This window comes from Trichophyton benhamiae (assembly GCF_000151125.1).
Source record: "Trichophyton benhamiae CBS 112371 chromosome Unknown contig01106.0, whole genome shotgun sequence".
Classification (NCBI taxonomy): Eukaryota; Fungi; Ascomycota; class Eurotiomycetes; order Onygenales; family Arthrodermataceae; genus Trichophyton; species Trichophyton benhamiae.
In genome coordinates this window covers 259,254-273,495 of record NW_003315091.1, presented here as the reverse complement: position 1 = coordinate 273,495, position 14,242 = coordinate 259,254, and the positions used below count along the sequence as shown (strand labels likewise).

Below are 14,242 nucleotides of genomic sequence, written 5' to 3'. Positions count from 1 at the left end.
GACACTCTCCTGCAACAGTCAAAATGTTCACCAACACTCCCAACGGCACCTTCCTTGTCCTTGCCCCTCAATCCCACACTGCTGCTCAGCTCAACATGGCCACCTCCAAGCCAGCTGCCGCTGACGCCCCAGTTGATATCGACACCCAGGCCGCCGACGTCGAGGCTCCCGGCAAGACCAAGCGCTCTGACAGCAACCCATTCATCCCCGCCATCGGTGCAAAGGGCTTCACTTTCCTCAGACTCGGCCCTTAAACCAGCCAACCCCGAGAGCTTTTTATTTGTCCTTTTGTCTTTTTTCAAAACTTGGTCTATTTTAGCGGAACCTGGCTGAGCTAGGGGTTGGATAAAATAGATTACTTCTACTTATCCCGCGCCGGCGTCAACAATAATAACGATTGAACGACTACTATTACTCCTTATATTACGATTCCTCCCACAGCTACGGGTCTCAACAAGCTCGTGAACTGCCGAGGCAGACCCCCGGTGCCAATGTGATATTTAGTTCTTGGGGGGAAACCAAAAAAAAAAAAAAAAAGGGCGACTACTGATCGTTTTTCTCTTTCAACCAAACACATGCATTATTATTATACCTCCCTTTTTCTTTCTTTTTCCCTCTGCTTTCTTCTTTTTGGGCTCTTCTGTGTTGCCCACAGATAGGAAAAGCAATGCCAAACATCTATTCTGCCCTTAAACATGAATAAGAACCTGTCTTAGTATCAACTTTAATAATTCTTCTTTCTTCTACCGCCTATCTACTGGACTCCAGCATCCGGGGAATCGCTTTATCTCGTATACTGCATCTGCCCCTCCATAGGATGAGAAGCCCGAGAAAAAGAAACGGTTCAGGTCTCTTTCTCGTTTCTTTTTCCCCTGCCTCTGCCTCTCTGTTTACCCAACTGCGGGACATCTACGGAGTACAGATGGCAAAAGGAGAGGTCCGGATATCCCAGGAATGAACAGGTAGGAGTCGTTAAGAAGCACTTCATACCCCGTACGAAGGAATGGATAATATAGGGCTCTCCATCGTGGTCGATTTTGGCACCGCCATTTGCCCCTGAGCTCGCACACACGGACGGGCGTGCATAGCATAGCATACACATATCTTATCTTGTCCTACACACAAAGCATTATCTCATCCTTCTGTATCTCCAGCGGCGCCTCTATCTACTCTATCCTTACACCACCCTGTGCTCCGTAGCTATCTACCTATCCCTTGCGTGTGTATCGCCTTCAGGGTCCCCAGCCAGATCAGCTCCCTGCCCTCACATGTTAGCCCAGGAACGAACGTTCTTCTTCGTCTCTTCTGTGTTCTCATGTGATGGGCCGGTCCGGTCCTCCTACTCCGAAGAAAGCTCCCTTGCCTTTGCTTTTTCTTGCTTGCTTGCTTCTTTGGCTTTCTTTTCTTTTCCTTCAGATGCCAACTTGATCGCTAGTGAAGTGCTTACTTTTGTACGGAGACTCTTGCTCCGTCATGAATCGCCTGCAACAGCCTTATAGAGTTCTGGATATTGAAAAGGGCATCTGGCTCGAATGTATCATGATAGGTATCAGTCTTGACGTAATCATAGACAGTCCTGGCAATTTAGGGAAGTTAACGGGAAAAGGGGCTACTAACCATCCCGTCAACCTAGACGGCTGTACGGAGAACACATCTCTGGGGCCAGAACGGAGTTGACGAATGCATAGTGTAGCATCATAGGAGAGACACAGGTCTCTATACTTGGACCAACCGGCTCCTTCACCTGCTCTTCCTCCTCGTATACGGCGTTTCTTTTGAGATGGATGACGAGCGCCATACAACGCGGCCCTGCTCCGATGAGCACCATTTCCACTCAGCAGGTATGAGGTCACTCATAGTTGACACTCAGTGTGCAACTAATAGTTATTTGACCGGTTCTTGAACGGAGAGTATCATCCCGTCAATATTTGGCCATCTTCGGTTCCAGGTACCAAGCCGTTGGCGGGCTTGGGTCAGATCTTCTTAACTGCCTAGACGGCTCAAGCTCTGGGGTAACTTGAACCTCTGTCGATACCAAACCTAGATAATGAGGCTAATAGGGAGGCCAGGAGCGGGATATGGAGAGATAGATAAGTTTATTGCATGCATGGAAATATATAGGAGTAACTCGTCCTAGGCTAGTTACCTTACTCTCTGGCCTGCTCTGTATAAATTGACTATTTCTCGGGCCGGTATGCCTTGCTCCCTTGTACAGAGACCTACATATGAAACCATTGGAGACCTTCTTTACCTGCCCCTAGCCATCAGTTTGTAAGAATCTATTTGGCCACCGGTTTTATACAACTTTCGCTTGCGCTGGTTTATCTACATAGTTACATTCAGAGTGCCAGCTTGCCCAGACAGATATTCATATCTATCTTGGTTGATTCTTAAATAATATACTAAGCAGGAAAACAGCTTTGTGATCTATTTCACAGACAAATATAACTATAACCTAGGAGACTAGGAGATTGGTTATAGTAGAGCGGGATATTCAGCTTGCCCATAACTAGTCGAAGTCTTGGGCCACCTTCATTAGATATAGAAACACTACAGTCGAGGCCGGGGATTAGGAAGGCAAGACAGCTGCTTGGAAACCTGATTGAATAGCTAGACTATATGAGAAACACTGCAGCCCGACCTTCTCTCAATATCCATATACTCTGGGTGTGTAATAAAACAAAGAGTGCAATACCAACTACGTCTACATCCAGATTGTAAAGAAACGCAGGGTCGGATGGTAGAAAGATGATATCAACAATTAGCCTATGTGGTGATGTTGGACAGGGCAACAGTGCATGCCTCATTAATATTAAAAATTCAACGGCTAAATCATTTGCCAACTCAGGGCTTGCGTTGTTAACAACCGGCAACTGCGCAGAAGTAGATGAACAGAGTGGTATGCTGAAAGGTAAGCAGGCCGGCAGATATGTAAAGGGACGTGTAAAGAACAAGGCAAGCGGATTCTGATCCGGCTGGCTGAATGGGGGGAAGAAGCGAGGAAGAAAAGGGAGGCCTAACTAAGTACTAAAACGCAGCTATGGATTTATAGACAACAAGAAACGAAGAGGATAAAGAGGCTGGCTGCCTGGGGGGGAAACAAAGCATTAAAATTAAACAAATAGACAAGGTAAAAGGAAATTATGAGACATAAAAAGGGTCTTCTGTTCTCACTTATTCTTTTCCTCCTCCATGGTCTCGGTTTCGTGTACAGCCCTATTTCTGTTCCGTTATTTGTTTGCTTCCATATTGCTTTGGTACGAGAAAGGCAAAGGGGGTGCGCGGATGGAATCGGGGAATGGTCAAGGGATAAGGGTGGGAATATGTAGTTGCAAAGCAAGAGGCTTGTGGGTATGGTACGGGAGGCTAGAAGAGGGTAACATGCAGAATCTGGCAAGGGAGGATAGAAAGCTCGATAAAGGTGATAGCCAGACAGAAAAAGACACAGACATATTGAATGGAAAAAAATCAGAAAGAACTATAAATGAAACCCAAACCCCAACAGAGACAAGGAAAAAAAGGGGGAAACACGAAAAAAGATCCCATCTGTTGTACAATGACCAATCAATGAACAAAATGGAACACTGGGAGAAGAAAATGAAATGAAAAGAATAAAAAAGGAAAAGATAACAAAGGAAAAATGGAAAAGAATAAAGGGATATCAATCATCCCCTTACTCCTCCGACTTCATCATTTAGCCGGACTGTACTGCTCAAACTCAACATCCTTCTGATTCTTCGATCACCCTCCTTTTTTTTTTTCTAACCTTTTCTCTCTCCTTAAGCTGACCCTCTTGATATTAAAATCGAATGGTCGACGGCCTGGTTCCAACTCCAATGTATGGAGGTTCGGTTTGATAAGGTGGAAATTATCGAAAGTATCACCCTTTTTCTTTATATTGAGCCGAGACAGACAATTGGTGCATCAAATGCAGGTGGTGAATAATAAAACGGCCAATTGCAGGCGCAAAGGGGTATCAAAAGTAGAAGCGGGAACGCAAACCAAGACAAACTAAAATTAAAGGGGTGTCAATAAAAGCCATGCGCGCTTGTAGTGTTGCGAACAATTCTTAGAATAAAAAATGAGACAGGGATGAATATCTCATTGTGTTGGTCTGGTTGGATCCGAGCTGAGGTGCATGTTTCCGGCTATTTGTTCAATTTATCAACTGTATGTGTATTGACCCTTTTTTGCTTTTTTCGGTTTGATAGAAATATGAGCGGGCGAGCTACCGGTCTTCACCAGCTCTGGCTTTTCCACGTCGTCTGAAGAAATCCATCACCTTTCTCGCAGCGCCTGAGCTTCCGGAGGTATGCGAAGGAGCCTGCTCGAACTCATAAGCATCGGCAAACTTGCGGTGGCCTTTCTGGAGAACATTGTTTCTTGGTTGTCGGCCTGCTTGCATTGATGGGCGAGAACCATTGTCAAACTGATGATCATATTGTTGCGGTGGCTGGTGGTCCTGGTCAAAGCCTTGAGAATGAGCATCGGGATACCCTTGCTGTTGGAGTGGCTGAGAGCTTGAGCTTGCAATGCCGAACATTTGATCATCACGCGGATGGGATTGTGGATAAGTGGGCTCAAAGGTATTTTTGATCTGGCCCTCTTGGCTGCTGTGTAGATTAGCAAACTGACGATCAATCTGAGCAGACAAGTTTAGTGCATCAATTTGATGGTCTCTAGAGACTGAAACTCGATCTTTGTACAGGTCGCTATCTTGATCGTTGGTTGGTGCCAGAGTTGCAGGCACAGCTGCAGGAGCGGTGGATAAACGCCGCTCTCGCTGGGGTTGCTGCTGTGGTTGCTGTTCTGCTTGCTGGGAATACATGTAATCATCAACATGAGTGGGACCAGGCTCTTCGACAGCTTGATGTTCTTTGCTTGAGGAGAATTTTGAAAATGTGGGGAGCAGGGAGAATCGGCGGGGACGAGAGACATTATGAGCATCACTCTGTCTCCTAAAGGCATGCGAGATGGAACGTCTGGAATCGATGGATGCGCGTGGTTCGTCCATCATTACATAAGGATCCTTCATGCTGGTAGGAGGATAACGCTTGCCTTGCTTCAGACGAGGAGAACCGGGGGTAGAAGATTTACCGCCGAAGATAGAGGATGCTGGTCTCCCAAAAAGTTTCTCACTGATGCTAGTAACAGTGCTGGATCGCTTGTGGCTCTTTGATGTCTGCTGAGCTGGTCCAGTTGGGGCACCAGAAATGGTAGTTGGATGGCCCACAGACGCGGAAATCTGTCCATGCGATGCAGGCATAGGGGCTGAAATGTTGTATGCCTTGCCGTTCTTTGGCTGTGCGAGCTTTCCTTGTACGTTGGTAGCAGCAACGGCGGGTGCAACAGGTTGACTGTAAGACCCTCGGGATGGCAGCCGAGAATCCATTCGACCAGCCGAAGCCATGGAGCCTCCAGTCTGGGGTCTTCCTGTAGGGATTTGGGAACCTTGAGTCCCAGAGAAAGCACCAGTTAATTCTGATACAGACCGTGCAACGTCTCTTGATTTTGGCCTCGTCATACCTTGATTGCGGTCTGCATAATTGTTGGTATAGCCCATTCTCTCACGGTTACGATCAATAACAGGTCTGGGAAGCGGCTTGTCGAGCTGAGGCTCGCCTTTGATGGCGCCGGTTGACGCAGCAGATGTGCGAGTGGCTGCGGGAGCCGCAGTTGGAGCTGAAACTGGAGCAACAGAGGATGCTTGGCCAGGAGAGCTTTGCTGATCGGAAGTGGAGCCACCTCGAGCGGTTGATGACTGAGGAGCAACGTATTCAACCTGGACAGTTCTACGTTTGGCATCTCGAGTGCGTTTAGGTTTCTCTTCTGGCGTCTGTGACACCTGTCCTGGCTGCTGGGTAAGCCCACCAAGGACGGCAGTATTGTTCTGTACATGATGAGGCTTTGGTGGTTCCCGGACAGATGCACTGCGCTCGAGAAGCGGTGTGTCTCTCTTTTCTTCTTCTACATGATTGCAGTCAGCGACCAAGCCAATGGTGAAAGGGGAAAACTGAAAAATAAGCATACCTGAGGGAACGGTTGTGTTTGCAATGTCTGCTACATCCGTAGTGTTGCTAGTGATATGAGAGACAACCGTGGCATATTCAGCAAGCCAGCTGTGACGGGCGACTTCAAAGAGATCGGCACGCTTTCGAGGGTCGGGCACCAAGATGCGGCGTAGGAGGTCACGGGCGTGCGGAGTGACATATTCAGGGAATGTGAGAGGAGTTGTCACGATGTACTTGTACAGAAGATTGATATTATCTCCGTCTGGGTTTGCTGGGTCATCATCGAAGGGGAGATACCCGGCTAGCATGGCGTAGAGAATGACACCACAGCTCCAGACATCCACTTTTCGCCCTGTGTAGAGCGAGTCACTAACGACAAGTTCGGGAGCAGCGTAACAGGGACTGCCACAGCTGGTCTGCATGAGGTCTCCTCGTCTGAGTCCGTTGGCATCAGTGCGGTCCAGGCGCATCTGCTTGACAAAGTCTCGGTTGGTGAGATTGTATTCAATCTCCTCACTCAGTTCGTCACTTGGGTTAAATGTATTCGCAAACCCAAAATCTGTAATGATAATGTTGCGGTTTCGGTCTAAAAGCAAATTCTCTAGTTTGAGATCACGGTGGACGATGCCCATTTTGTGAAGGTAGCCAACTCCGGAGACTAGCTGTGCGAACAGGCGACGAGCGGCATTGTCCTTTAGGTAGCGATGGTTAAGAATGTAGTCGAAGAGTTCACCACCCGAGGCGTACTCGAGGATGATGCCAATGTGGCGGTCTGTGTGAACGATTTCATGGATGCGAACAATGTTTGGGTGGGAAAGCTTCTTGAGAACGGATATTTCACGGTTGATCTTGGGCAGCCGGCCAGGATTGGAACCCAGGGTTTCACGGCGGATCAGTTTGATGGCAACCTGTACGCTTCCGTCTCGTTTCCAGCCAAGTCGCACTTTGCCGAATTCACCTTCTCCGAGGGTCTGGCCGAGAATATAGTCGCCAAAGGAGGTTTCCTTTCGCTTTCCGCTGGAGCCATCATGTCTACTCTTGGGGATGTTCGCTCCTTCATCCTCATCTTCTTGGAGGTCTGCTTCGTCAGGATATCCGGAGGTAGTAGTACCGTGTCTGGTATCAATATGTACATTTTCCTGGCGTTGCTGTGCTCGCGCAATATCAATGTCCGGGTTTGTCACGACCATGCGATCGAGCACGACACTTGGTTCATGCACAGGCCCAGTTGGAACAGAGCTGGGGCCCATAGCAGCTTCAGATCGGCTCTCGAGCGCACCGACGTTGGAGTAGTCCCTCGGCTCTCGAGTACTCGCAGCTCTCTGCGGGCCCTCTGGTGAATGGGGGGTCTTACGACGGGGCTTGCTGCTGGGAGGGCTCATATCATCTTTGGCTCTCTGCTGGCTATCGCCATGGCTCCTGCCGTTCTCACGACGTTTACCTTGTCTGGACGAGACATCCTGCGGACTAACATGGGCCTTGTTGTTGGACGAGGAGCGCGGTGGAGGAATAGGAGGGCTCCCATAGCTATTATCGGCGGTCCCTGGCCGGGCTCGCGGACTGGTGGAGCCAGGCTTGCCTGGTGGAGTGACCGGCGATGCGTAATCCTGGCTGCCACTCATTCCCGGTGACGCAGCAGACGGATGCAGACGCTGCGAGGCTGGCGAGCTCTCATTGTAGCCCGAATGGTCTCCTCCATGGGGGTATTGTACTGGTGACAGAGGGGATCCGGGAGGATGATACTGCTGGCCGTTCGACGTGGGGGGATGCATGTACTGGCTTCCAAGCTGCGGAGGATTCAACTGCGGGCTAGCCTGCAGTGAAGAAGACATGCCTTTCCCTTGGGGAGAGGCTGCTTTGGGGGGGTTGGAGGTATAGAGGTTGTCCGGCTGGTAGCAACGCTGCAGCGCGTTAAGGATGATGTCGTAGGCGTTACCAGAAGGGAATCTAAAACAGCAAAGCTCTAGAAGGTCTTGTTAACACTCTAAGCCATAAGAATTGGCCGGAACAACGCGTCTTGTCTAGGTAAACAACAAAGCTAGAGGTGCTGCGCGGGTGAAGCTGAGGATGTGATGTTGTGAAGTTGAAGTTGCGAGGTTGTGAAGCAGCAGAAGAAGATATCAGGGCGTTTCTTTTTTGGGCCAGCCCAACCTCACTTCCAACGCGCTAGCACAGCAACACACACAGAGCACAGCATAGCAACAGGACAGGATACAAAAGATAAAAAGACAAAAGCAATACTTACAGCAAGATGCTTCTCAGGACCAGTGTCTAACTGGAGTCTGCGGCTCTCTGCTACCCGGAGCGCGTCAATTCGACTGCTATCACGTCGCAAAGGGTGAGCCTGCCAGCCTATTCCATCCAGGCTGAACTGGACTGCACGGCGTGTTTTATAGTCGACAGCCAGGTCGAGCGCGAAGAGAAGAAAAAAAGACAAGAGGAAACAGGAGAAAAGACGAAGCGGAAGAATAGATCAGGCACCCACAGCTTGCAGTTGGACGGGAACAGTCAACCCCAATTGAAGCAGACACGCAGACAGGCAGGCAGCGTTGCCGCGTGCAGCGAGGGTATATATTCTTATACTACCGGTAGCGAGAGGATGGGTCGAAGCCAGCGACTTCACCGCGGCGGTCACAGGCACGACTTTATGGGCGGTCTCGTCTCGCCTTGGTCGGGTTGCAGGGGGAGGAGGGACGGGTTGGTCTCTCTCTGCGCTGGCTGAACTGGTCGAACGGGTTTCTCTCTCAGCTTGACCAAGGCAGCATGCTTGAACCGGCGGTAGGAACGACAGAGAAGCCAGCCAGCTAGTTACAAGCTATGAAAATTCAATGCGAACGAAACGGACCGTGGAGAAGCCGTCCGGGCGGCCTGGTCTTGTTGACGGGGCAAACGAACGATTGGCGACGAGTTCAGGACGGGAGGGAAGCATCAAGAGGGGCTTCTTCCTCAGGAGACTCAAATCGGAATCGGGGACGGGGCGAACGTCTGGCACACCTTTCGATGGTGTTGGTTGGGTCCTGTCCAGGGGGCAGAGGGTGGAAGAGACAGAACGGGTTGCGAGACAGAGGGAGGCTGGGAAGAGCGGCCGAGCGGTGAATGACGGGCCAACCAGCGCAAAGAGGAAAATAGAGAAGGAGAGGAAGAAGGGGATAAGGAGAGCGTCTACCGGGACAGAGACATATACTCTCGGGCTCTCTCACAGGCACACGCACACGCACACACGCACCTCGTCGTCTCCTTGGGGAGTTTTGGAGATGATGGATGAGCGGACGGGGACTGGAGGAGGAACAGACAGACACAACAGGAGTAAAAAGGCCCTGCGATGCTTCGCTGGTTTAGCTCGCGGTTTCGTGTCTAGCGCAAGCATAGGATGGAGTGACCTGGCACTTGGCGCTGTTTTGAACCAGGGCCATTCATTCTCCAGCCTGCGGGAGGCTTGCCAGAGACGAAAGGCTGCTGGCTGCTTTGCTTTTTCAATGCTCTGGCCGGGATTGTTGAGCTGGCTGCTGCTGCTGCTGCTGCTGCTGCTGCTGTTGTTGCAGGTACAGAGTATACGGTTTATGGCTACTACTCCGTACTTCTGGTTGCTGGTTGACGGTTGCTGGTTACTGGACCTCCCTGCTGGCCCGGCCTACGGTGCGACATCCCAACGTTAATTTCGTCTGCGGTACTCTGTATGGGCGCGAAGTGATTACTATATTTTACCAGTGCAACCAACTCGCGATGCATCCCATTATTAACACACCATCCACACGTTATGGGGATGCGCGCGCTGGCCTGGTTGGCGCTGTTGCACCGTCCTGGATACGTGGATGATACATCGTCCAGCCCCCTCTCTCCATCCACCACCCCCCTAAAATCCGCCTGACTTTTACTACGGGTACTTATACGGAGCATTTATGGCTGCCCTTGCCGTCTCTCTGCCACTCGCTGTTGCTGCCGGTTGGGCTGCGCTGGCAGGGTCTGGCGGTAAGATTATCCCCGGCAGAGCCTAAGACATCCATCAATATCAAATCAAGCCAGGACGGCGCCGCCGACTCCAAACACCGTCGAAAGCTCCGATGTGACTACGGGGTGCTAGATGAGGTGATGAGATAATAATAAATTATGGAGATGACAAGATGACGATGTTCCGTCTCCAGTCGATTGTCCGCGCTAATCTTACCTCGCTGCGAGTGTTGCTTTGCTCCGGGACTTGAAACGAGGCTCGTAATACCGCAATGTACCGGCGGACCCAGGGGACGGATAAGCCACCAGAAGCGATCTACGAGGCGTTATTTCGCTTGCGCGTGGTGCATATGGGAAAACACATTGGGCTGCAGGGACAAAAACAATCGCATCTATTTCCCTCTCTCTCTCTCTCTTTCTTCCCCTTGGCTCCTTGATGCTGAGGGCTGGCGGTTTCGAGTCAAGCGGCCGAACATGAGAGCTTTCTTTCTCGCCGGGAATGGCAGTTGAACTATCATCTTTTTTGACTGCTAAGCTGCCTGACAGACCTATCTGGCTACTATTTTTCCTGTCACATTTCCTTCCCGGCCCATTTTTTTGCTATCATCCAAATTAATGTCCTGAACCTCGTTCGTTCGTTCGAGGGAACCAGCCAAACCAGGAAAAAACCAAGGGGCGAAAAAAAAGAACCATATCAAAAAAAAAGGACAAGAGAAGAAGAAAACATCTTGCCATAGAAAAAAGGAAATCGTCCTCCAAGGTCTAACATAACCCACTATTCAAGATTGAAATTCATTAAAAGAAAAAAAAAAAAAGGTGAGGGAAGAAAGCGAATGCGAAGAAAGGGGTTCTTTTGTTTATCCCCCGAACTACTGGTACTTGTGACTGTCGTTCATCGGAGTGCCCCCCAGCGATTTCCCCCCCTGGGCGCCATACGCTGGTGGCGGCGCAGGCGACTGTGCTCGATACATCGGCCCTGAAGACGATGACGATGAGGATGCTCCAAATTGAGGCGAGAGGCCTGACTCCGGCTTGCCAGATGGTGGAGAGAGCACGCTAGATCCGATCTGCCCGCCGTCGCCTCCACCAACGACAAGCTGCTGTCCATCCTTCATACGACCGACAACCATCCCCTTGGCCACCGACTTGAGGATTGCCCGTCTTGAAACGCCCATCGCGTCAATATAGACTAACCCGACGTTCTTGACGCCGCCAGTGATATCTGTCGTCACTGCCCGCGCCTCTTCGCCGTATCGGTGGCCCATGACTTTGGACGCAGCCTGAGAACCGGTTGACAGGAGATGTCGAGCACTGTGATCGAGACCGTCACCCAGGGTGGAAATCGCAATCATTGACTTGTTGAGGATACCAGGCTTGTAGTCTGGTATCGGCTTGCCGTTGATGTCGTATCCTCTGTTATACGGATCACGCTCACCCCGACGAGTCAATGCCGCGCCCAGGTTCTGTGCATATTTACCTAGCTGTCCCACGGTTTTGGCTGATAGGCCAGCAGCAGACTGCGAGAAGGTGTTGATCTTGCGAATGTGTGCCTGTGCGGATGGCGAGAATGTCATGGGTTTGGCAGCGGGCTTGGTACTCCGGGTGAAGCTGTCTGCTCCAGTGTTTACCAGGCTGGCCAGTGCTTCGGTGGTAGTCACCAGAAGACGGGAAGCCATGGCTGAACCTTGAACAAGCGATGACTTTGCATATGCAGGGTGGCTTGCCATACGCAGGTACTCTGGCGGTGCATTGCTGACCGTGATCTGGTTGCCTGTCTCGGGTAGTTGGATCTGAACGGGGTCTAATGAAGATTAGCTTGACGTCCACGAGGAATAATCAACGAGGAATAATACGAGATGCCAAAATAAATATGGAAAAACAAAAATAAAATAAAATAAAGAGGAAGACACATTATTGAACGGCAGTTGCAAAAGAAAAAGAAAGAATTGGAGAGCTGGCATACCTTTTGACCCAGGCTTGACGTCTGTCGACTGCACAACACTGAATCCCTCGGTGAGTTCTCCCACAACACTCCCGTTCTCCTCATCAACTAGAACAATCTGGCCGTTCTTCTCATCGCCAGTCCCTGCATAGCCCTCTCCAGGTGCATATGTTGCAGGGTTATATCCTCCCTGTTGTTGCTTTTGCGGCTGCTTGCCCTGGTGTTTTGGGGGTGGAGACCGCTCAAGAAAAGCAGTACACTGCGCAAGAATGGTCTCAAATGTGTCGACGTCCTCCTGTGATACCATTCCAGACCCGCTTCCGATCTTGGGGAACTGAATGCGAGTAAACGCACCGGCCTCAGGCCCTAGATCCCATCTGGGAATCAGGTAGCTGTCTGGCGGCTGGTGGTAAACCTGAGTGGTGGCGGGCAGTGGGAGCTCAAGCTCTGGCGGCAGGTGAAGATGGAGGTAGAAGTCTTCCTCTGTGTTTCCTGACGCAGCGTGCGGGTTGGCAGGGTCTACAACGGGGATGGTCGTAGGTACCATGAGGAGGGAGAGCGTCTGAGGCCCTGAGGGGGTGAGTTCCGTCTCCTCGCCATCCTGGACATGGAATGCCCGCACGTTATCGAGACTGAAGAAGAGTCGAGGGTCGCTTGATCCCCCAGCCATGGCGAATGGCTCACTGTTCTATCTGGCTGGTCTTGAGGATGTATCGACTTTGGATAGTTAGTGGGACTTGGGAGAACTTGTGGCCTGATTTGTTTGCGTATATGTGTTAGATCGCGGGGTGTTTGGGTCAGAGATCCTCACAGCAGCAGCAGCAGCGTTTATTTTCCTAACAGCAAAGACAGGCAGCAGAACCACCCTGGCTTTCAATCCTGGCGTAGTCGAAGTGTGATATGTGACTTGAATAGGTGATGTGACTGCCTTGCGGCTTCAGCGCTTAAGTAGAAGAAACGACGTGCGAAAGATGCACCGCCACAAACGCGGCCTCCCCGCGCCCCGTGACAAGTGATGATGTCATCACTGCACAGCCTCATATGATTATGTAATACATGATTTGGCAGGCACGAACTGATAAGATAAAGACGGAGTTTAAGTTGTGTTTGATGTCGATATACTCTGTCGAAAGTAAACAGTTGCGGGAAGAGAGTGAAGGAAGACAAGACGAAGCAAGGAGCAGCTCGAGGCGGACGATGCTCGGGTGACGGAGATAGCCTGACCTTGCAGGGGACAGCACCAGCAGGGGGCAGCGAGTCAGGCCTCGGGACCAAGGCTGTGAGACGGCTGGTATGCAGATACGGGTTGCTAGCAATCCTCCGCAAGACAAAATGTATTCCCTCCCGCCTCTCGGGGCAAAATGGGCTGTCCATCCATCGACATGTCTATTTTTACGATAAATTTGTGAAAAGGACAGGCGAAGAGAATTCCGACTGAACAACAACCGCTATTACATTCCGACCATATCAACAACAATGCGGCTGCATCTCCTTGTATTCAGCCTGGGACTTCTGCCAGAGGCTTTTGTCCAAGCAGATGAGCTCTACCACAAAGTTCGGCTCGCCTTGAATTCCACTCCACAATAGCAGTAACTAACAGTATTCCAGGGTGACAGCAAGACTCCGTCCGTTCAGCATGATATTCGTGGCCTAGTCTCCTGCTCCGTCCCCGAGAGAGATGACTGCTCCTTCTACCTATCCTGTCTCGAGGCTGCGGTACCATGTGGACCCGAAGGCTACGCTACTGCCTATGGCGACCATTACTGCCGCAAATTTCAGTCAGAGCAGCAGAAGTTCTCTGACAAAGGGCAAGCCTGGCTAAGCAATACCATGTACTGCCTGCAGAGCAAGCTCGTACCATACGCGACTGGACAAAAACAAGCCACCTGCGACGCGATCCGGAAGTACGCCTTCGGAACACATCCCTCCTGTTATATCGACAACGGCTTGTGCACCCTCCCACCGTCGGACTGGTTTCTTATCCTCGATATCGTTGGTGTCGAAGGCCTGTTCGGTAGCATAGAAGCTCTTATTGCAACACTGGAGGCCGCAGGTGGATGTGGTGAATTTTACCTTTGGTTAATCAGGAATCACTTCATTGAAAACGCGGAAAGACGGATCACCAGCAAGGACGCGTGAGAGTATTTTCAAGTCGTATCTTGACAGTAACCAGAGTAACAGTATTGTAACTCTGGGTAGCTTTCGACTCATCCACGGTTCAGCGTACGATAATTTAGGTTAGCCTTGAATATATTCTAGGTTACACAAGATCTTACCAGACCTCAAATATATGTAAACACACCTTGCCTTAAAGCGAGGAACGAAGGATCATGGTTTGCTG

The 14,242-nt window shown here is 50.5% G+C and overlaps 3 protein-coding genes across 3 annotated transcripts; 1 reads left to right on the top strand and 2 right to left on the bottom strand.

Moving 5' to 3' along the window:
- Positions 1-23: 23 nt before the first annotated feature.
- On the top strand, positions 24-254 carry ARB_01896 (uncharacterized protein; the record flags this gene model as incomplete). Its single annotated transcript, XM_003011868.1, has 1 exon — positions 24-254. One exon carries the CDS (start codon positions 24-26, stop codon positions 252-254), a length of 231 nt encoding a protein of 76 aa, XP_003011914.1.
- Positions 255-4,228: 3,974 nt separating this feature from the next.
- On the bottom strand, positions 4,229-7,843 carry ARB_01895 (serine/threonine protein kinase (Kin4), putative; the record flags this gene model as incomplete). Its single annotated transcript, XM_003011867.1, has 1 exon — positions 4,229-7,843. One exon carries the CDS (start codon positions 7,841-7,843, stop codon positions 4,229-4,231), a length of 3,615 nt encoding a protein of 1,204 aa, XP_003011913.1.
- A 2,985-nt stretch (positions 7,844-10,828) lies between these two features.
- Positions 10,829-12,571, bottom strand: ARB_01894 (uncharacterized protein; the record flags this gene model as incomplete). Its single annotated transcript, XM_003011866.1, has 2 exons — positions 10,829-11,760; positions 11,923-12,571. 2 exons carry the CDS (start codon positions 12,569-12,571, stop codon positions 10,829-10,831), a joined length of 1,581 nt encoding a protein of 526 aa, XP_003011912.1.
- Positions 12,572-14,242: the final 1,671 nt, after the last annotated feature.